Below are 22,592 nucleotides of genomic sequence, written 5' to 3' on the forward strand. Positions count from 1 at the left end.
CTTTTGAATCCTGAAAATCCTGGAAATCTCCGCTTTGCTTCCCACAATGCAGTTCGGCGAAAAGTGAGGCAACGTGACGTCACCCCATTCAAAGTGAATGGGCAGAAGCGTTGGAAGATTTTTTAACGCTGCTGTGTGGACGGGCCGTCAGAGTCACGGAGATCTTGGGGGATGCCACTGAGAAGGCTCTGTCCCCAAAGCTGCAGAGTGTGGATGTGGGAATGGATAGGAGTCCGGCTGCGGTGGATCTGAGGGACCGTGGGGGTTGATAAGGAGTGAGAAGATTTGTGAGATAAGGTGGGGCCAGATGGTGGAGTGCTTTGTAGGTGAGGACCAGAATTTTGTAGTTGATGCGATGGGAGACAGGAAGCCAGTGGAGGTCTTTGAGGACTGGTTTTAGTGCATGTAAATGGTCTGCCAAGGCTAAAATCCCTGTATTCCCTCCAGAGTGAGTTTCTCTTCCACACACTCCCCCTTCACTTCCTTAACATAGTGACATCACTGAGTGAGGGAGCATCTTGACGTCCTCTCTCACTGATGGACCAATCAGAAACAAAGGCAGATTGTCACAAAGTTCTCTAAAACAATAGGGCTGATATCGGGGCTCCAAACCTTTAGATGCTTCTTCCAGAGGTCATATAATAACATTTTATTATTTGACTTCTGCATCTCTCGCAGAATCAACTGTTTTTACAATAATGATTTGTCACGTCTTTCTACCTCTTTCATGAATTGTCTTCTTTTTTAAGGTTATTTATGTTATATTTTCTTGTGTGTTAAACTGTTAATGCTTATGTAAAGCACTTTGAAATGCCTATGTGTCTGAAAGGTGCTATATAAATAAACTTGAACCTTAACCTCATCTACAACCCTCCCCTTGCTAGCCTTCCGTGTTATGACAGATGCAGTATTTTCTCTGCACATATTTCACATTAAAGTGTTTCCTTTGCTGTTGTTTGCACTTGGCTTCCATGCTGCACCAAAGCAACGACCTTCAGCTCTGTTCAAACCCTCATGCTATTGGCCTGTGCCTCCTTCCTGCTGCAGATATCATTGATAACTGTAATCTGGTGACGGAGGACTGCAGACAGAAGCTGCTGCAGCTGAAGAATAAATATTACCCCATCGAGATCGACCCCAACCTCACCATGGAGGAGAAATACCCGTTCATGGTGGAGTGGTGAGACACACACACACACACACACACACACACACACACACACACACACACACCTTTCATTTCACACACACGCAGACACACCTTTCATATCACACACACACACATACTTGTTTTCCTGCTCACCACCTGCAGAATACACTTTGCAATATATGCTTGTGCAATTGGGCCTTTAATATCTTAAAAATACAAATATGCCGCTGTGTATATTGTAGGGATGTAACGATATATCGAATATCGCGGTAAATAAATCTCTCAATACCGTCGTGAGACTGACAAAATGTACCGCGATTTATTTATATATATTTTTTTAAACCTTTATTCAGCCAGGTGGTCCCATTGAGATCATCGATCTCTTTTTCAAGGGAGACCTGTACAACATGGCAGCAAGTAGGTTACAACATGAACATAAAACAACAGATAACACAAAAGGACATCGTACAGGGCTACATGTACACACCTAGAGACATTGACAAGTACCAACAGTATATTTATATCTCTGTCAATAAGCCTCACCTTCTTGGCAAACACTGTATTGTTTTTGAAGTGGTGGAGAGACGATGCACAGTTTGACCCACTGCTGTCACCCATGGCCAAAGCATATCTCTGTCCCAGCAACATCAGTACCAAGTAGTGGTGCACGATAATTATCGGCCCGATAATTATCGGCCCGATAATTATCGGCCCGATAATTATCGGTCCGATATTAGGAATTATGAAGTCATCCCGATAAACCCGATACCAGTATTAATAGCCCCGATAATATACAATATATTTTTTGGGTAAAAAAAAAGAAAAAAATACTGCGGTGTGGGTGGCGATATTATTGTACCGTGAGTTTTGGTATTGTTACATCCCTAGTATATTGTTATATATAGTGTACATGTTACATATTGTAGGACAATTTGCATATTTCTTACTACTTATGTTTACATAAATATATTTGAGTTTATCCTTTGATTGCACATTTTTTTCTTGTCTTCTATACAAAAAAATGTTTTAATTTGTTTTAATATATTTTATTTCATTCTAAGGAGCATATGTCACAAAATCAAATTTCCACGGGATGAAAATATTATTCTGATTGATTTCCGTGTGTGTGTGTGTGTGTGTGTGTGTGTGTGTGTGTGTCTGCAGGTATTTCAAGTCCCACACACTCCTTGTGGAGCAGCGGCTGGAGAAAGACAAACTGCCTGAGGTGGTGAGGGAGTCTGAGGCTGCTCTCAGGTACCTGTTCCTCCACGCTCATCTGCACACTTTACTGTTGCATTGTGGGTATTTAGCTGATGCTGATGCCCTTATCTAAAAAGGGGCCACAACTGAGGGCTCAGGAAATACTTGGAGGTGTTTTGTACCTTTTTTAAGGACAGAAAACATTTGACTGGCTCTTTAACATGAGTCTAACCTATTAATGATTATGTGTTTATACTCGCGCTGTCAAACGATTAACATTTTTAATCAGATTAATCACAGCTTAAAAATTAATTAATCATGATTAATCACCATTCGAACTATGTCCAAAATATGCCATTTATTTATGTATATTGTTGTGGGAATGGAAAGATAAATGAAAGAAGGCGGATATATCCATTTAACATACAGTATCTATGTTTATTATAACATTTTTCTGCGTGTCAAAATGAAAGACAGCCCACACACCTATCAATCATCAAACCGTGGGGTCTTAATTCATTACGTGTTGATTTCTATCAACGGGGGAGTACTTCAGGAAAGTCGACAGAGGGGGGGGGGGGGGGGGGGGGGGGCGGCGGCTAGTGGAGTACTTCGTGACCACAGAGTGTGAACGTTGTGATCAGCTGTTGTAGCGCAGTTCTCCAGTGAAGGGGGGGGGGGGGGAGGGGGAGAGTCTCCCTCCGCAGCCGGTTGGCGTAGTTTTGGCACAATTCCGTTGTACAGACCGACGTTAACAGCAGCCCTGTCTGTGCACACGGAGACCGACTCTGTCGTCCGATGATCTAACCGCCTTCTGGAAAAGCTTCACAAGTACGTCGGTACGCAAATGCGCTTTGAGACACAAGTGACGGTAGCCTACGCATTTCAGATTACGCACATAACCTGCGTACCAGTTATGTGCCCCCCTGTACTACAGCAAAAGTATTCTCCGTCTGGACTTCCTGCAACAACACCACGCCGTTATCAAAGATGTTCTATTGAGAAGACGATCACTACGTGACAAAAGTTTTCAAAACCGTGGCTACTGAAATCAATCTTACTAACTGCTGTCTGTGCAATTTACTCCGCGAGTTGGCAGACTTTATTTTGCTTACTTAACATCATTTTTCATGGTGGGGCTAAGCCATTTCTTGGTATGGGTGTAGCCTACCCCAGCCATACCCTGGCGCTGCCACTGGTATGGGGCGGGCCATTCTGCACATGCGTTAAATGCGTTAAATATTTTAACGCAATTAATTACCGCCGTTAACGCGATAATTTTGACAGCACTAGTTTATACATATGTCGCTATGCTTTCATCCTCTCTGCTCTAATACACTTAAAACACAGATTTCTCTACTGATTTCACTGCCTTTTTATATGATGTGTATGTTTATTTGTGGTTTATTCGATAGGGTCAGGCACCACATACATAGACTAGTTGAAAAACAGCTATCCAATGCAAGTGTCAGTGTTTATATCTGATGCTAGTTTTCAACTGACGACCCTGTTATGAAACCTCACAGTGAGGTTAAGAGAAGATTAAAGGCGTGTGGTGCAGTGGGTTGTGCGTTGGTGTTCGGATCAGTGTGTCACAGGTTCAAACCCCACTGCAGTCAGCATGTCGTTGTGTCCCTGGGCAAGACTCACCCCAAATATCCACAGTATTGAGTATGTAAGTCGCTTTGGATAAAAGTGTCTAACAAGTGACATGTAATAATAATTAAACAGATACAATACTGCACACATTCAAAACAAAAAGCCTTCTGATATCAGCCACCACCCCTTTCTACTCCTTTAAGGTCTTCAAGGTCCTGCTACTATTTACAGCCCCCCCCCCAGGATACATGACTATACTTTGTTACAGCAGAAAAGAGCCAAAGACAGCTTAATGTTACCTAAGAAGCATGCATACAAAAGTATTAAAGATAAAAAAAGAAATTATAATTAAAAAAAGTTACACATTTTACAAAAATACATGTCCTGTAACAGTTCTGATGATTGAGCAGCCAGGTATATATAGCAGTTATTAACGGCATATATATATGCACATAGTTGGTGGTTAACGACAAGAGGTGTGTGTGTGTGTGTGTGTGTGTGTGTGTGTGTGTGTGTGTGTGTGTGTGTGTGTGTGTGGTGTGTGTGTGTGTGTGGTGTGTGTGTGTTGTGTGTGGTGTGTGTGTGTGTGTGTGTGTGTGTGGTGTGTGTGTGTGTGTGTGTGTGTGTGGTGTGGTGTGTGTGTGTGTGTGTGTGTGTGTGTGTGTGTGTGTGTGTGTGTGTGTGTGTGTGTGTGGTCTACGGTCTACTAGGGGCCGTGGTAGTTATATAGTCTGACCGCTGCAGGAAGGAAGGACCTGCGGTTATTTGTCTTTACTTGTAAATCCACCTTACTGTCTTCTGTGTATCTGTGACACTGTACTTGTATGCACTTGTCTTGTAACTCCTATATCACTAAATATAAATTAAACTTCCAGGGAAGGCTACGAGCAGTTCTTCGACCGCCTGCAGCAGCACGATGTGCCCGTCTTCATCTTCTCCGCCGGCCTGGGCGACGTGTTGGAGGAGATCATCCGCCAAGCCGGAGTCTACCACCCCAACGTCAAGGTCGTCTCCAAACTTCATGGACTTTGATGAAAACGTGAGTCCCCCCCCCCCCCCCCCCCCCCCCCATGGATGTTTAAAGAGAACTGGATATGGTGCCGGAGGTCGGCCCATGAAAGTTGATCTGTGGCGCATTAAGCCAAAACAACACCTGGATCTAAACCCCACTTTTACGCCCGCCTCCTATTCTTAAACCCGCCTTCCAGCCACTCCATAACAGGAGGTTCAATAAAAAGAGGACGGAGAATACCTCTGGATTTGTCTTTTAGCGAATTAAAACTTTTAAGACCTAATCATTAATATTCAAGTGCTCAGACAGTGAAGTTAATTTAGCTAAAAACAAACTGTTAAGCTGATTTCCAGACCTCTCTTCCCAGATGTAAGCCAATAGGAAAAAGTATTTTCTGGCCCCAATGAAGTCACGTGACTAACACAGAGGTTACCATACCACCATTTGTTGAAAATGTATTTCAAAGACCTGGCGTTCTTCCTGGGGGCTTTGTCCTCCCCCTCTCTTCTTCTGAAGCCTTTTGATTTCAAGGTCACCTATTATGCAAAATCCACTTCTTCATGTCTCTTCTACATCAAAATGTGTCCCCTCTTCTTCATGTCTCTTCTACATCAACATGTGTCCCCTCTTCTTCATGTCTCTTCTACATCAAAATGTGTCCCCTCTTCTTCATGTCTCTTCTACATCAACATGTGTCCCCTCTTCTTCATGTCTCTTCTACATCAACATGTGTCCCCTCTTCTTCATGTCTCTTCTACATCAAATGTGTCCCCTCTTCTTCATGTCTCTTCTACATCAACATGTGTCCCCTCTTCTTCATGTCTCTTCTACATCAACATGTGTCCCCTCTTACCTCATGTCTCTTCTACATCAACATGTGTCCCCTCTTCTTCATGTCTCTTCTACATCAACATGTGTCCCCTCTTCTTCATGTCTCTTCTACATCAAAATGTGTCCCCTCTTCTCCATGTCTCTTCTACATCAACATGTGTCCCCTCTTCTTCATGTCTCTTCTACATCAACATGTGTCCCCTCTTCTTCATGTCTCTTCTACATCAACATGTGTCCCCCTCTTCTTCATGTCTCTTCTACATCAACATGTGTCCCCTCTTCTTCATGTCTCCTCTACATCAACATGTGTCCCCTCTTCTTCATGTCTCTTCTACATCAACATGTGTCCCCTCTTCTTCATGTCTCTTCTACATCAACATGTGTCCCCTCTTCTTCATGTCTCTTCTACATCAACATGTGTCCCCTCTTCTTCATGTCTCTTCTACATCAACATGTGCCCCCTCTGTGGAAAGAGACTCTGAAAGTTTCAGGAACAAAGATTCTCTCTCTTTTTGATCCATTTCTATAAAAACCTGTCTGAAAATGAGCTGATCAGATTTTTGGCCACTTTATGATGTCATAACGATGTTTTGTCTTGTGTAACCATTAGCCAATCAGCAACCAAGGTAACCCCCCCCCCCCTTATCACCTGAATCTCCTCCTAGAGCACCATTGAGTTCTTTGTAACCAAATCTCTCTCAGAGGGGCGTGGGGAGGGGCTCCTTATTTTCATCTAAAGTAACAGACAGAGAATCAGCACTTTGGAAACGGGGCTGAAACAGAGGGGATTATGGGTAATGCTGCAATGATCTGTCTGGTGTTTCAGCCAATCAGAGACAGGCTCTGTATATATCTGAGACCTGTGATATATTGATGAAAAACAGTATAATAGGGGACCTTTAAGAGCGTGCTGTTTGACGCTGGTGTTGTCTGCTCCTCCTCTCTCAGGGCGTCCTGAAGGGTTTTAAAGGCGAGCTGATCCACGTGTACAACAAACACGACAGTGCCCTGAGGAACACGGAGTACTTCAAACAGGTGAAGGAGTACAGCAACATCATCCTCATGGGGGACTCCCTTGGGGACCTGAGCATGGCCGACGGAGCGCCCAACGTGGAGAACATCCTCAAGATCGGCTTCCTCAACGACAAGGTACAGACACATGGCCACGGACACGAAAACAAACAGAAAATAGGGAGGTCAGTGTTAGGAAAGTCTCACTGGTCCCCGGCTTGATCTTCAACATCAGGATCCATGTATCTGTGATCCTTTCCAGAATGGAAGTAGTCATCACATACAGAGCATCAACTAGTTCCTGAACAGTGTCCTTCACATGCTGATATCCAAGAGAGGGAGTCACACAGTCACAAGATGGAGGAATAGAAAGCAGTATTCAATGTTTACTTCAGATTAGCTCCACGTCAGAAATGAGCATGCTTGTCATATGTCTATCTCCATAGAGGCTGAATCATCATGTTAATCACATAGCTATCATATGCCTCAAACAGTCCTGATGCTCTTCTAGGTAATCAGACATCCTGTCATGTTCACAGCTACAGTTGGGATACCTTTGTTATCATGTGGACTCTCATATTGGAAGAGGACATTCAGTTCTGTAATGCATTCATTCCCATACCCTGCTCCCTGTGGTGCTCCTCTGCAGGTGGAGGAGCGGCTGGACAAATATCTGGACTCTTACGACATCGTCCTGGTGAAAGACGAGACTCTGGAAGTGCCCAATGCCATCCTCCAGAAGGTCCTATAACTCCCCCTCCACTTCTCCCATCAGCCCCTTCCAGCCATGGGCCTGTCAGACTTCTGTACCCCACCCCCCACCCCCCTTTAAAAGCCTTTTTTTTTTTTTTAAATACATTTTTACTCCTAAATGAACTGTTTTAAAAGCCCCCGCAGCAGCATCAGCCTCCTTGTCTGTTTCAAGTGTTACTGATGTTCTCTCCAAGTCGTTTTAGGATAAAAACATCAATATAAATAACCATGTTTTATAATTTGCACATTATTATTGTTACCATTGTTATTCACAGGGTTATTCTTGATAATGCCGACAGACTACTGAGTCTTTTGTGAAGCTGTCACCTCAGGTACTCTGGTCATGTGACTATGAAAGTTAAATAAAAATGCAGAGACTATTTCCTTACACTAAAGACCTTTTAATTTATATTTTTCCAAGTAAAATGAAATATGATGCGAGCAATAACGCATTATTCGTGTAAACAAAGGATTTCCAACTTGATGATGACAGGAAACGCACTTTAAATTCTGTGTACGAGAAATCGGCCTGTGGCAGTCATTCTGATTTGTGTGTAGGAAGAAGTTCTTGCACAGAAAAGCCATGTTTACGTTAACATTTTGAGCCTTATTGTGCTCGTTTGGCATCCTATCGACACACGGAGGAAGAAGCAGCTCTTTACTCTCTGAATTAGTTAACTTCTCTGCAAAGCTGACTCGATAAAGTGTTCTCCGTGTCAGTGTTTAAGATCTAAAAGGTATTGAATAGTTGTAAAGATGGCGTCTAGTGGTCAGTATATCAGATGCAATGATAAAGCCCCTTAAACCAAAGTAAAAGGTGCTGCAATACTTATTAAAAAGCCATTTAAGTTCTGCTGTATTTCAGTCGAACAGAAGGAGAAACTGCTGCCTGTGGTTCAATAAAAGGCAGCATTAGACGTACAATATAAATAATTTCATCACCTTTTCTATTTTGTGGTAAGATTTGAGCACTACCTTTAACATCTATTTTTTGTGGAGGTTGAAAGTATAAAATGTCTCCTTGTGTTTCAAAATGTTGCGTTCAATGTTCTCTTTGTGTTTTAAATGTGCTGCTATCACCTGCATGTTGCCTTTTCTTATTGTTGACTTTATGTAAAGCAAACTAAGATATAATATTATATATGAATAAAACTGGGATTAATGTCATGCTGTATATGTGGCCGTTATATGGAGATGTGTATTTTATGTTTCACTGCATCTGGAGAGATATCTGAAGGTACTATACAGGTGTGTTGTGTTTTTATAAGCAGATGGATTTCTCTTTTCTTCAAAGGTGTGAGTCTGTGTTTACTGGATCACCTTTTCCTGCAAGCTCCGTTAAACACACCGTTTCTCTCTCCATCAAACTCTCAATCTGACTAGCGTTGCTAACGTGTTTCCAGCTAGCATGCTAAGCTAGCTCCTATACACCGAGGTAAACGCTCCAGAAAAAAGAGCACACAGTCCATTCAGAGGTTTATCCAGACACACAGATGATGGATCAGTAGTGCTGGAGCTCACACACACTTTCTCAGGAACACAGACCTCAGACCCCAACAGCCCAGAAAGCATTGGGTCTGAATGCATTTAAAGGTGCAGTACGCAGCGTACACGTTTTAAAATTACATTACATTGCATTTAGCTGACGCTTTTATCCAAAGCGACTTACAATAAGTGCATTCGACCAGGAAGACACGACCTTGAAGAAAACAGAATCATATAAGTACATCAGGTTTCATAGAGCCAAACATTTCAAGTGCTACTCAACTGGCTTTAGATAAGCCAGTCCTTTATTAGTATATAAGTGCTTTGTTAATAGTTCTATCGCTCGAAGTGGAGTCGAAAGAGATGAGTTTTCAATCTGCGCCGGAAGATGTGCAAGCTATCTGCTGTCCTGATGTCAATGGGGAGCTCATTCCACCATCTTGGAGCCTGGATAGCAAACCCACGTGTTTTTGCCGATGGGAACTTGGGTCCCCTTCGCAGCGAGGGCGCAGCGAGTCGTTTGGCTGATGCAGAGCGTAGTGCACGCGCTGGGGTGTACAGGTTAACCATGTCCTGGATGTACGAAGGGCCAGATCCATTCACAGCATGGTAAGCAAGTACCAGTGTCTTGAAGTGGATTCTAGCAGTTACCGGAAGCCAGTGAAGGGAGCGGAGGAGCGGAGTGGTGTGGGAAAATTTAGTCAGGTTGAAGACCAGACGAGCCGCTGCATTCTGGATGAGCTGCAGAGGTCGGATGGCACATGCAGGTAGACCAGCCAGGAGGGAGTTGCAGTAGTCTACGCGTGAGATGACGAGAGCCTGGACCAGAACCTGCATGGCTTTCTGGGTCAGCTGGGGACGTATCTTCCTGATGTTGTAAAGCGTGTATCTGCAGCAACGGGTTGTGGCAGCTATGTTTACAGTGAAGGACAGGTTGTTATCTAGGGTCACACCCAGATTCTTTGCAGTCTGAGTCGGGGAAACAACTGAGGTGCCGATGTTGATTGTTAGGTCAAGAGTGGGACAATCTTTTCCCGGAAGGAAGAGCAGCTCAGTCTTGTCAAGGTTGAGCTTGAGGTGATGAGCAGACATCCACTGAGAGATGTCAGCTAGACAAGCAGAGATGCGTGCGACGACCTGGGTCTCTGAGCGGGGAAAGAGCAGAATTAATTGGGTGTCATCAGCGTAGCAGTGGTATGAAAATATACTGTAAAGAAATCTATTAATTGCCAGAGAGTTTATACAGAGGAACTTTATCCATCCCTTTTGATATGTATAGTTTTATCAGAAAATTACTTTATTTTAGTAACTCAATTATGTAATTTAATATTTACAGTAATTTCTAAAATAATTATATGTAGTGCGTACACAAGGCTGAAGATCAATATTGTCACTATACTTATTGATAAGTAAATGAGGGAATAAATAAATGCAATTAAATTCACAAAAATAAAATAATTCACACCCAGAAGCTTAATTCATTCCAGTAAGTTAATTCACAAAAGACTTAAAAAAAATAATAGTCATAAAACAAAACACGTTTAAAAATAGGAAAAAATTAATTGGAAAAGTATGAACACATTATTTATAAAAAAGAATAATCCTATCAAAAAGGTTTGTTACCATTCAGTAAACATAAAGGAAAACATTTCATATTCACACTGCATATAGTATTTAAAGCCAGGAAATATATATAGCTCATAAATCGTGACAAATTATTAATATCAATTTAAAACAGTCGAACATTCAAATAAAAATGTCCATGTCTACCTGACTCAGAAAACAATACATTATAAATACAATATTGTATGATATACTGGTGACTTTAAGGTGTGTATTTGAGTTATTAAATGTTAAACTACATAGATGTTTTGATATTTTCCAAGCATAAAACAGGACATAATTTGGAAACTGTTGGGGTGAGTGATGCCTTGTGTTTTGGCTGCAGTACTAAAAACGTCCCACAGATGGCACTGTGGTTTATCTGAAGAAGACTGGACCATTGCAAGAAGTTTGGACAACGTGGCAGTTTGTAGATCCAATAATAGACAGCCTACTGATGTGTGCATGGTTCGTTGGTCTAGGGGTATGATTCTCGCTTAGGGTGCGAGAGGTCCCGGGTTCAAATCCCGGACGAGCCCTTCTTTATGCCCCTCAGGGTCTGACAGAAGGCAAGGCAAGTTTATTTATATAGCACCTTTCAACACAAGGCAATTCAAAGTGCTTTACAAAAAACGAAAGACATTAAGGAAATGGCATTTAAAATCAGTCATTAAAAAGAAAAGATAATAAAATAAACATTAAAAGAATAAATATATGGATAAAAGTTACAGTGCAGTTTAAGATGTAAATAGTTCAATTAAAAGCAGCGACAAAAAGAAAAGTCTTCAGCCTGGATTTAAAAGTAGTCAGAGTTGCAGCGGACCTGCAGGTTTCTGGGAGTTTGTTCCAGATATTTGGAGCATAATAACTGAACGCTGCTTCTCCATGTTTAGTTCTGACTCTGGGGACAGAAAGCTGACCAGTCCCTGAAGACCTGAGAGATTTGGATGGTTCATAATTTAGCAGTAGGTCAGAAATGTATTTTGGGCCTAAACCATTCAAAGCTTTATAAACCAGCAGCAGTATTTTGAAATCTATTCTTTGACACACAGGAAGCCAGTGTAAAGACTTCAGAACAGGAGTGATGTGATCCACTTTCTTAGTGTTAGTGAGGATTCGAGCAGCAGCGTTCTGAAAGAAGCAGTTACGAAGAGCTGGGCCCCTCACTCGAGGTGAGGTATATTGCCTCATAAGTTCAGTTATAAGTCAGCAAAATAAATCAAATGTAGGTAAATGATCCTTAATACTTGAAAATGCTTTAAGAAAACAAACAGCCTACATCCCAGCTCTCCATAGGGTTTCATTTATCTTGTTTGCAGCTCATTCCTTAAAACAGAAGCCTCAGATTGCTTATCATAAGAGGAAATATGAAGGGTTTATTTCAAGCGTGTTATGCAAATAAGTTATTGGGCTTTTTTCTTATCAACTTAGATTTTATAGAAACATTTGTTGAACTTTAACCAACTGAATTTGTTTGAAAAGTGGGGTGGTAAGAGTCGGGAGGAGCTGATAATTTATTCCGGCAAATTACTCAGACCTACTAATTGACCTAACAGAAGTTATTGAGTCTATGTAAGTTTACTGCTTGGCTCAGATCCACCAACGTCAGCAAGATCTCACCTCTACTAACTCCTGAAGAACCAGGTTCAATTAACTGCTGTTTCAATTCAGACGACCCGCTAAATCTGTTTAAGCGATCCCGAAGGATTTTGATATCACTAAATGAGGTGTGGCCCTACCTAAGTGTGAGTGCGGCAGTGTGCAATATTACATTTGAAGCAGGAGAGGAGAGCACAGATGTCTTTTAAGTTGTCCCAGTCCAAAAGGTGGGATCAGTTTATTTGAAGAAAAATAGGTCCAAACTTATACAGGGTTTTTACCTTTAACATTATAATCCTACAAAACATATCATGCTGTGGTCATGTTCTAATATGCAACCCTAATTCACAGTTTTACATTTATTACATTAAATTGTAACTTCAACTGCCCAATTCAGTTGTGATATTTAAATCTCCCGATAGAATTTAGAGGCATTTCCTCATAAATGACCGGTGATAATAAAAAGCACATTCAAACTTTCATTCAACAAATCAGTTCATTTGCTCATTTCCACATTTGTATACTTCAACTAGTCCCGCATGAATTCGGAGGGCCTTTCCTCACAGGTGGCAGGGTACTAACTTTCAACAAACATCAATTCATTCCACTAATTTCACAAAGAAATTCGAGAGATATTTACCAAGTTTGAGAGAACCTGACAGAGAGCAAAAACCCAGCTCTCAGGGAGAGAGCTTTTACCGGGAGAGAGTATACCAGGGGAACCCCCCCCACCCCCGCTCTCTCTCGTTTGCTCCCTCTCCACCAGTGTCTTTATGCTCAAAGACAGGATAGAAAAACCCAAAGACACCTCCTCCATACCCATATTTGTGGAAACTGGGCATGGCCTCTGATGTACAGGACTGGACATGACCAGACATATTCTTTGACCAGACATATTCTATGGCTATGGCATAAGACACACCTTCCCATGTTTATGTAAAAAGGACATGACCCCTACTCTGCAGGACTTGCAAAATATTATTCTCGGCTATGACATAACCACCTTTTTGGGGCCTCAATGTATTTCTCCTTAAGTCAGGAGCCCCCCTCCCTGTGTACTGCTGTGAGGGGAGAGGGAAGAAACTGCCTTCTCCCTTATCAGTGACACCCATAAACCATTATAGGCCTTACACTCAACTTAACAAACCACTTTGTTTATACTGTAAATATAGAAAACCATAACATATGAAACATTTTCATTGTGGGTTATACAAGAATATAATTGACTATATTTTATTATAACTAACTTTCATTTTAATTATTCAACCTAATATGAAGATCTCAACAGGCTTCTTAACACATAAATACTACTGAGTAATATCTGTATTCATCTATATTCAACCCTTGTGTTGTGTTCGAAAGCTGTTACCGTTCATGGTGTTCGCGGGTCAATTTTGACCCATGATTTATCTCAGTTCAAAACACACACAAAAAAAGACTATCATCCAATATTGTGTTAACTACATCATAACTAACTTATGATGCATTCATAACCGTACAATCCTGTTGTAATGTAATGTTATGGCCCAAAACACATTACACCACATATTGCACACGTGCATGTGTGTGTTCAGGTTCAAGTGTTAGTGTACATATTCTTTGAGAAAGGTGGAGTTCCCGTGGGGGGAGGGGGACAGAGGGATTGGAGACCAGGTGCATGTTGCGAAAAATTATTGAACAGATAGTGAGGGCTTTTTGTATGAGTTTTGTTGTATTCATTTATTTAAATTTGGCATAATCTTCTTTGTCTCCTCACTTAAAGAACATTTGTTGGCATTTATTTTGGTGTAAATGAATACACTTGTTCTCATTCACCCTGACTGTTATTGGTTGTTGTGTGTTACTGTCTCCATTTCCCCTACACTTTAATAGGGATGTAACACATTGATGTATACAAAATGAAATAATCCAGTAATTCAATATATATGATTCTAAAATTAGACATTATGCAGAGTGAGTAGTAAGTAGTGGTTAGAAGACAGTATTGTACTGTTTACTCCACTGCTTTCATTTGACAGCTTTTATTTACTACTATATAGATTAGTAGACAATTCAAAAATATAAATCAATTATCAAACACACTTTGACAGTTATTTATAGGATAAGATAGCCAGCAGCAGGAGATACAGTTATTCAAATTAGCTCTACATTTATTAACTGTGATAAAACACATCAATAATCCTTATAGTAACCCAATAACTCAATATATATATTATATATATATATATATAATATATATATATATTAGGGATGTAACGATACCAAAAACTCACGGTACGATAATATCGCGATAACAAGTCCACGGTACGGTATTTATCGCGATATTGAATAATAAAGGGAAAACATTTTTTTAAATTTTGTTTTCAATAAAAAATTGTTTTACTCGGAAAATGTTTTCTAGCAGTATTTTAAAGTGTCGAAAACAAAGTGACAGTAACAGACTGGAACAAGAAAACCAGTGTTTTTGTACCTACAGTAGGTTACTAGTACTACCAGGGGCGGTTCTAGGGGGGGGGGGGGCAGTGCCCCCCTAACACTGACCTCTGACCCCCCTAACAATGACAAGTTTTTATTTTTATTTTTTAAAATGTATATTTTCTGGTACTCGGTTTGCCAAAAACCGCAGGATTTTGTTGATGTAATGTGAGATTGTGCAGACACTCTTATGTAAAGTAGAGATGTAACTGTTCATTGCCTTTATTTTTATATAAATATGGTGTTAGTGCAAACATTGCACTATAACTTAAGCTGAAGCTAGCAGTAATAACTATAAGATCTATCTGAAATAAATAAGTGTACTGAAACAAATACCAATAACTGTATTGCATTGTTTTCTTATGCGCAATTACTTCATACTGTCTAGTTCTCTTTTTCGTCCTGCATTTATTGTGCCCCCCTCAGAAAATAACTGGCCCCCCAGTGGCCCCCCAGTCAAATTGGTCTAGAACCGCCACTGAGTACTACCAAACAAAGTAGGCATTTTCTTTGTGCCACTGCATCCCACAAATAAACAAGGACATTTCATAATCAGACCCTGCAATAAAATAAATCAAGTTTCACTTTAGTTTTTCAAGTGACTCAACTCAAACTCACTAGTCACTCACTCAGCATCATAAGACAGGTTTTTAGGAATATGAGAATGTCCACATTTCCAGGTATTTATAAACTGGGATGTTTGGGCATTTACAATATCCCCTGCTCTGGAAAAAACTCTCACGCTTGGTACTGATGTTGCTGGGACAGCAGTGGTCGCGTTAACCGAATATTTTATTTAACAATGACGGAAAAATCTGAAAGCAGTCTGTCATTTTGACAGATTAGAACAAACTCGGAACAGCGCCAACGTTTCCCCGCAGCGAGGCTCTGGTGTTATGCCGTGTTATGCATGCCCTCCAAAAGGAAATGATATAGTTTCCAAACCGTACTTTGCCGTACATATCAATACATGTCTGGGAGGTTTTGCTTTACGCGGTGTGCGCTCCCGCGAGGTGCATGCACACACGGCATAACATGTTGGACAGGTCTCTTGAAAAAGAGATCGATGATCTCAATGGGACCATCTGGTTAAATAAAGGTTTAAAACAAAAAAAGTGTTTAAAAAAATATATTTTTTAAGTATATATTGCACATAAAGCACATATTGCACATAGTTTGACGGTATTTAACAGCAGCAAATTACACAATGTTATAATCGGGAGATACGTTTCCATTCATTTCGGCAAGCCTGGGCAACAATGATTAAAAGATTTCTTGCTCCCAAACCAATTGTGTATTTCATTACAAAAAGCAGTTATACCATACTATGTTTAGGTACTAATGAATGATATCCTCAAAACAAACGCACACACAAATAACAAAGGAAAATACATAATTTAATAAATCCACAATATGATAAAATTTTACAGATTAATTTAATAAACTTTTACAAAACATAGGTTGATGTTATATCGGGGGGGGGGGGGGGGGGGATACATATTTAAACATTTCAATTAGTCTCTCATTAAGAATCTTTGATGAAAGCTAAGTTTGGGTTTAGCTAATGTATTTATCATTTTACACGAGAGGGTTACAAAACGAAAATAAATCTGTAGCCCCTTCATGCTACACACACAGAGCTAGCTACAAGTTGATGTGAACAAATGTATTGTCACTATAATCTGTTGCAAAACGTCAGATAGCTGGGTTTATTTGAATCCTAAATCACAGGTTACCTAATCTAGCTACATCAAAACCCCAGAACTTGAACCTGATTGAGGCTTTGAACCGATTAACACTTTTTATTTTCCTCCCTACTCTGAGATCGTGATGTTAACCTTCGGTAGGTCTTGGAGACATAGAGTGTAAAATAGTGCCTATATAATATCTATACGCTATCTCTCTCGCTATCTATCGCTCTTTCCTCTACCGCTCTACTGTAGACCGGAAGTTTACAACCGCACCGCACACCCAGCCGCCGGAAGTTGATAGACGCCATCTTGTGCATCGCCAATAGAATATCAGCAGTTGTTCGTCCAACATTTTATTCGGTAACAGCGTCTCGTCGCTCCGGTTCTCTCTCTCTCTCTCTCTCTCTCTCTCTCTCTCTGTGTTCCTGAGAAAGTGTGTGTGAGCTCCAGCACTTCTGATCCATCATCTGTGTGTTTGGATAAACCTCTGAATGGACTGTGTGCTATTTTTTCTGGAGCGTTTACCTCGGACTATATGAGCTAGCTTAGCATGCTAGCTGGAAACACGTTAGCAACGCCAGTCAGATTGAGAGTTTGATGGAGAGAGAAACGGTGTGTTTAACGGAGCTTGCAGGAAAAGGTGATCTAGTAAACATGAGTAAAGTCCAAATGCTGCTGTCGTTGAAGAAGCAGCGACTCACTGCTGCTGCTGAAGAGATATTTGCTTTGTTTGAAAAAACGATAGCCGAGTACGAGGAGGAGTTGTCTCTTTCCAAAGAGGAGAACAAGAGACTCCAGAAACTTCTGGACGCTGTTTTACAGCCTCAGCTTCGGATACACAGAGCAGGTCTGTTCCCTTTACCCTTAATTAACACTTTACACTCTTCAGTAGCACTTTATTATCACATTAATAACACTTTAGACCCTTTATCAGCACTTGCTGCAGGTAGTATATCCTGAAGTAAAAGTACAAACACCACACTGAAAATACTCCATTACAAGTTATAGTACTGCATTAATATGTTATTTAAGTAAAAGTATGTAAGTATTATTAGACACATGTACTTATGATAATTAAAATGTATTACGGAAGAGCAAACCTACCAAAATAAATATATTTATAAAAATACATATATTGAATAATATGCCATTTAATTTACTGATTTAAATATTACCCATACATGTAGGCACTAGTTGGTTAAATGTGACATAATTTAGTTTTAATGTGCTTCTTTATTCACCTTTTCTTTTTAAATGTGAAAAAGCAAATACAAATAAATACTTTGGATTAATTCAAATTGCGCGAGGATAATTCATAAAGAAATCAATGAATACATATGTTCAATAATAAATTAAACACATCTAAAATGTTACTTGTTAAAGAATAGGGGAACTAGTACAAAGGTCATTAAGTAATTAAAACGTTAATATAAATTCATCTCATCAATCAATTATTGCCAACATGTATTTATAATATATTCTATATATATATATATATATAGATATACACAGAATATATATTTTGAGAGAGATATACACTAGTATTAGATGCAGTCAAAAGTTTGGACACATCTTCTCATTCAAAGTTTTGTATTTATTTAAATTGGTTCTACTTTGTAGATTTATTTTGAAGACATGAAAACTATAAAAGAACACATATGGAATTATCTAGTAAACAAAAAAGTGTTAAAAAAATCCAGAATATAATTTATATTTTGCTGGCTACTGCAGAAGGCTGTGGTAGCCATGCTGGTTAAGGGTGCCTTGAATAAATCACCAACATTGACACCAGCAAAGCAGAAACAAACAGAAGGAGGTAACCCGAGCCAGCCACACCACGGGCCGTAGGACCCAGAGTTTCCCTCCCCTAACCAGAAATGAAATAAATACCATGGGAAACAAAATAAAGCCGCGAAAACTGGACCATCAGGTCCTCCAGGCTCAACATAAAAACATTAGCAGATAAATGGTCCACACATTGATTAAAGCCAATCTTAAAAGGATTAAACAAACGCCTGTTTGCGACTCCTCAGTGCACACAAAAACATAACTTGGAGAAATAAATAAATACGGATATGTTATTTAAAACCACCTCGAATATGTTGTGTTAATGTTATGAAATGTTTTCTCATAAATGATGCGGTAAGCAGAAGGACAGAATTACGTCTAAACCAACGCCGTTTTGCATTTCTATAGGTTGTAGATACGAGCATGGTTTTATATAGTATCACGTTTAATCGTGTTTTATGCCGTTTGCCAAGACTTGATAAGTCGCTCGTAAAACACAGGAGGTATGGAAACTAAGAACACCATATGTGGTAAATTGTACAGCTAATATAACACAACACATTAGTTGTATTTCCTTTAACTGGTGGATATAGGGTTGCTGGGGGGGTTGAGACGCACAGGCTGCAGTGGAGAAGCTGCGCACAGCTGATCGACAGCTGGAACACAAACCACCAAATACGAAAACATAATTCAGATCCAGTCATCATGACTTCACTCCGGGGGGATTCCCCGATCACTTATTACAGTTTCTCATCAAGGGGGGTCTCCTGTCCCCGGTACAAACACACTGCCTGAGGAAGGCTATGTGTATTGTTTTTGTCATTAACCTTTTTCGGGCCATTTATTTATTTATTTTGGTGACGATCCGACCTCCATGCTGCTACTCTGGATCAAACTGCATCCACCAAACAATATGATTTATCTCCACCTCCACAAAATAACCAAAATCTGACACGGTGTGAGATGTCTTTTTTAGCTGTTCTGTCGTCATTTCCTGCGATCTTCTTCATAAAGTCAGTCAGAATAAATGAATGGGCGTTTCTTTGACTATTTATAGGCAAATATGGGCGTTACGTGAAGCCCGCAAAAGCTGCACCGCATTTCGAGTCGGTTGTGATTTAAAAAGGGAAACCGGCGTAGGAAGTGCTGTACGCACTTTCCTCGCCGGTGCGCAATGTTTGGTGAATCGGAAAATGTCGGAACATTTCTGTACCTATTTTTTGGATTTCTACTACGTAAGCAACCTTCCCACGTGAATCCTACGCACAGCGTTATAAATGAGGCCCCTGGGCTGAAGTCCAATAGTCCATTTAGCTTAGGAACCTTCCTAACGGAGTGAAATGACCCGGAAGTCCCTCAGTGGCAGCTATGATAAGTGCCGTTCGAATTCTCTAGATCAGTGGTCAACAACCTTTTTAAGCCCAAGATCACCGACCTCGGCCTAGGTGAAAGGCGAGATCTACTTATTGCAGAATTGAGTGAAAAAGACGACCCATACAGTGCTTCCAATTTGAGGCCTTTTATATAGGCCAGTGCTTCTCAAAGTGTGGTCTGCGGACCACTGGTGGTCCGTGAGCGCCCCCTAGTGGTCCGTGAGTATATTGGTAAAATTTCACATTTGAAATAAATACATTTATTTAAGTTTTTCGCACTCTCGCGGGAATATCTCCGCAATGGAACGAGCTTAAGTTTCACTTTCGATTGCATGATATAGCCCATATAAACACCTTCATCACACATGTTGCCACTTGTTTGTACCTGTTTAGAGTATGAGAGGTCCTGATAATTTATTCCGGCAAATTATTCTGACCTCCTAATTGACCTTTCCGAAGATTATTGAGTCTATGTACGTTTGCTGCGTGGCTCAGATCCACCAACGTCAGCAAGATCTCACCTCTTCCTAACCCCCCCGAAGAACCAGGTTCAACTAACTGCTGTTTCAATTCAGACAACTCTCTTTTAATCTGTTTAAGCGATCCCGAAGGATTTTGATATCAGTAAATGGAGTGTGCTCCTACCTAAGTGTGTGTGGCAGGGTGCAATCTTACCTTTGACGCAGGAGAGGAGGGCACAGGTGTCTTTTAAAGGATCCCAATCCAACAGGTGGGATTCAGTTTATTTGAAGAAAAATAGGTCCAAACTAATACAGGGTTTTTTCCTTCTCTCTCACAACATTATAATCATACTAACAAAAAAAACCGTGCTGTGATCATGTTCAAATGAAACTTTAATTCACAGTCTTACATTTATTACCAAAATGTTTTAATTTCAACTGCCCATTTCAGTTGTGACATTTTAAAATTCTCCCGATAGAATTTAGAGGTATTTCCTCGTAAAAAGACCGGTGACAATAAAAAGCGCATTCAACTTTTCATTCACCCATTTATTCACTTCAGTTTCATACACTTTTTCCGACACAGACGGCGGATATAACATTTAAAAACCCATTCCTATCTGCAATTTCGGAGGGGAGATTTTCCTCACAGATGGCAGTATTTATAACATTCCATACACTGTTTCCGACACAGACGGCGGGTATAACATTTAAAAACCCATTCCTATCTGCAATTTCGGAGGGGAGATTTTCCTCACAGATGGCAGTATTTATAACGGTTCATACACACATCTCTCATCAAATCATTCCACTCAGCCAACAACCAATACATTCGAGAGATATTTACCCCGTCTAGAAGGACCTTACCGAGAGCTATTAACCCAGCTCTGAAGCACACAGCCTACCCGGAGAGAGTCTACCAGGGGTCACCCCCCCTCTCTCGCGCTCTCTCAAAAAACCAGTCTCTTTATGCTAAAAAAACTGGATCCTAAACCCAAAAAAACAAACTCCTCCTCTTACACCCAATTCAGTTGAAAACCGCGCATGCGCATAATGTACAAGGCTGAACATGTCCCAACATGTTCCACAGCTGTTATGGGATAAGACACCCTTTCATATGAGGTAAAAAGGACATGAACTCTCTTTGGCCTCTTAATGTTTCTCCCCTTAGTGTGAAGCCCCCCCCCCCCCCTCTCTCTGGACTGCTGCCAGAGGAGAGGAAGAAAACTCAACCTAAACAACCCACTTGGTTTTGTTTATACTGTAACTATAGAAAACCTAAAATATGAAGCATTTTCATTGTGGGTTATACAAGAATATAATTGATTATATTTGATTATAACTAACTTTCGTTTTTAAGTATTAAACATACTATGAAAACTCACAACACCCTCTTTTCAAAACGCAAAGTTCTCAAATAGCAACAGAAAAAATTGTAAGCATAGATACATATTCAAAAACCGTCAAGAAGCATTCTCATTATGGGTTTATACAAAAATATGATTGATCATGTATGCTTTATAATTAACTTTCGTTTTTAAGTATTCACTTCATACCATGATCTCAATTAACTTTCGTTTTAAGTATTCACTTCATATGAAGATCTCAACACCCTCTTTTCAAACGCAAAGTTTTCAAATATCAACAGATAAAATCGTAAAAACACATACATATTACATCCGTAAAACTCCACGCATCAATATTATGAAAAGTTCTTCAGTATGTGTAATCAGGACGACCCTTTGATGAACCTGGTGTGAAAAAACACCGAAAACATAGTACCGTACAGGAATGTCCTTGGGCGAGGGGCCCATCTGTTGTAGACTCCTAAATCCATGTTGCTATCTGATGTATATCCTTGACCCTGACCATGGAGGGGTTGCAGTTTTTCGCTGGACGACATCTCCAAACGAAAACCAGATAACTCGGTCGACAGTTGTTATGGATTTTTTAGACCTCGTCAATAATCGCTCATGACTTTGTGACAAGTTCAATGAGTCCCCACACAATGATAGCACAAACGAGGAACCAGAGGCATATGAAACAGCTTAGCTGGCACTTGCTCATGACATCCTGTGTGTGCAGTGTGAGATTAGGTGTGGTGCCAGTGTGGTGCTGGTGGTACTTGTTGTCGTCTTTCGTTGGTGACTAGGACACATCACTTGTTGTCGTCTGTTTCTACCGTCTCTCCTGGCCTGTGACTACGACCTTGCAGTGGCTGGCGTGGACCCACGTGGCTCTCTCGGTGACCTTGACCGCTGTCTGGGTGATGAGAAGCACCTGGTAGGGACCTTGCCAACGGTTGGATTTCCAGCTCTTTCTCCGGAAGTCCTTTACCAGCACGAAGTCGCCGGGTTGGAGATGGTGAAGTGGACCAGTGGCAGGGGGTAGGTAGGGTTGCTGCTACCTGGCGTCTGATATCTGACCATGCAGTTATCAGGTAGTCGTCATCCTTTTCTGGGAAATCCACTGCGATCTGAGTGGCTCAGCGGGTAGAGATGCAGCCTGTCCCACAGAGCTGGAAGAATCATCCTCCTTCTCTGGCGGGGTCATAGGTGACTC

General features: G+C 40.7%; 1 protein-coding gene and 1 non-coding gene across 2 annotated transcripts in view; both read left to right on the forward strand.

The window, feature by feature from the left end:
- nt5c3a (5'-nucleotidase, cytosolic IIIA) overlaps positions 1-8,730 on the forward strand; it is a 29,885-nt gene extending 21,155 nt beyond the window's left edge. Inside the window, 6 exon segments of the mRNA XM_034236300.1 lie at positions 1,048-1,180; positions 2,315-2,404; positions 4,825-4,963; positions 4,965-4,988; positions 6,741-6,941; positions 7,453-8,730. Coding sequence (XP_034092191.1) covers positions 1,048-1,180; positions 2,315-2,404; positions 4,825-4,963; positions 4,965-4,988; positions 6,741-6,941; positions 7,453-7,554 — 689 coding nt within the window. The 3' untranslated portion in view covers positions 7,555-8,730.
- A 2,380-nt stretch (positions 8,731-11,110) lies between these two features.
- Positions 11,111-11,182, forward strand: trnap-agg. Its single transcript has one exon. It is a non-coding gene; the product is annotated as a tRNA-Pro (tRNA).
- Positions 11,183-22,592: the final 11,410 nt, after the last annotated feature.

This window comes from Gymnodraco acuticeps, unplaced genomic scaffold (genome assembly GCF_902827175.1).
Source record: "Gymnodraco acuticeps unplaced genomic scaffold, fGymAcu1.1, whole genome shotgun sequence".
NCBI lineage: Eukaryota > Metazoa > Chordata > Actinopteri > Perciformes > Bathydraconidae > Gymnodraco > Gymnodraco acuticeps.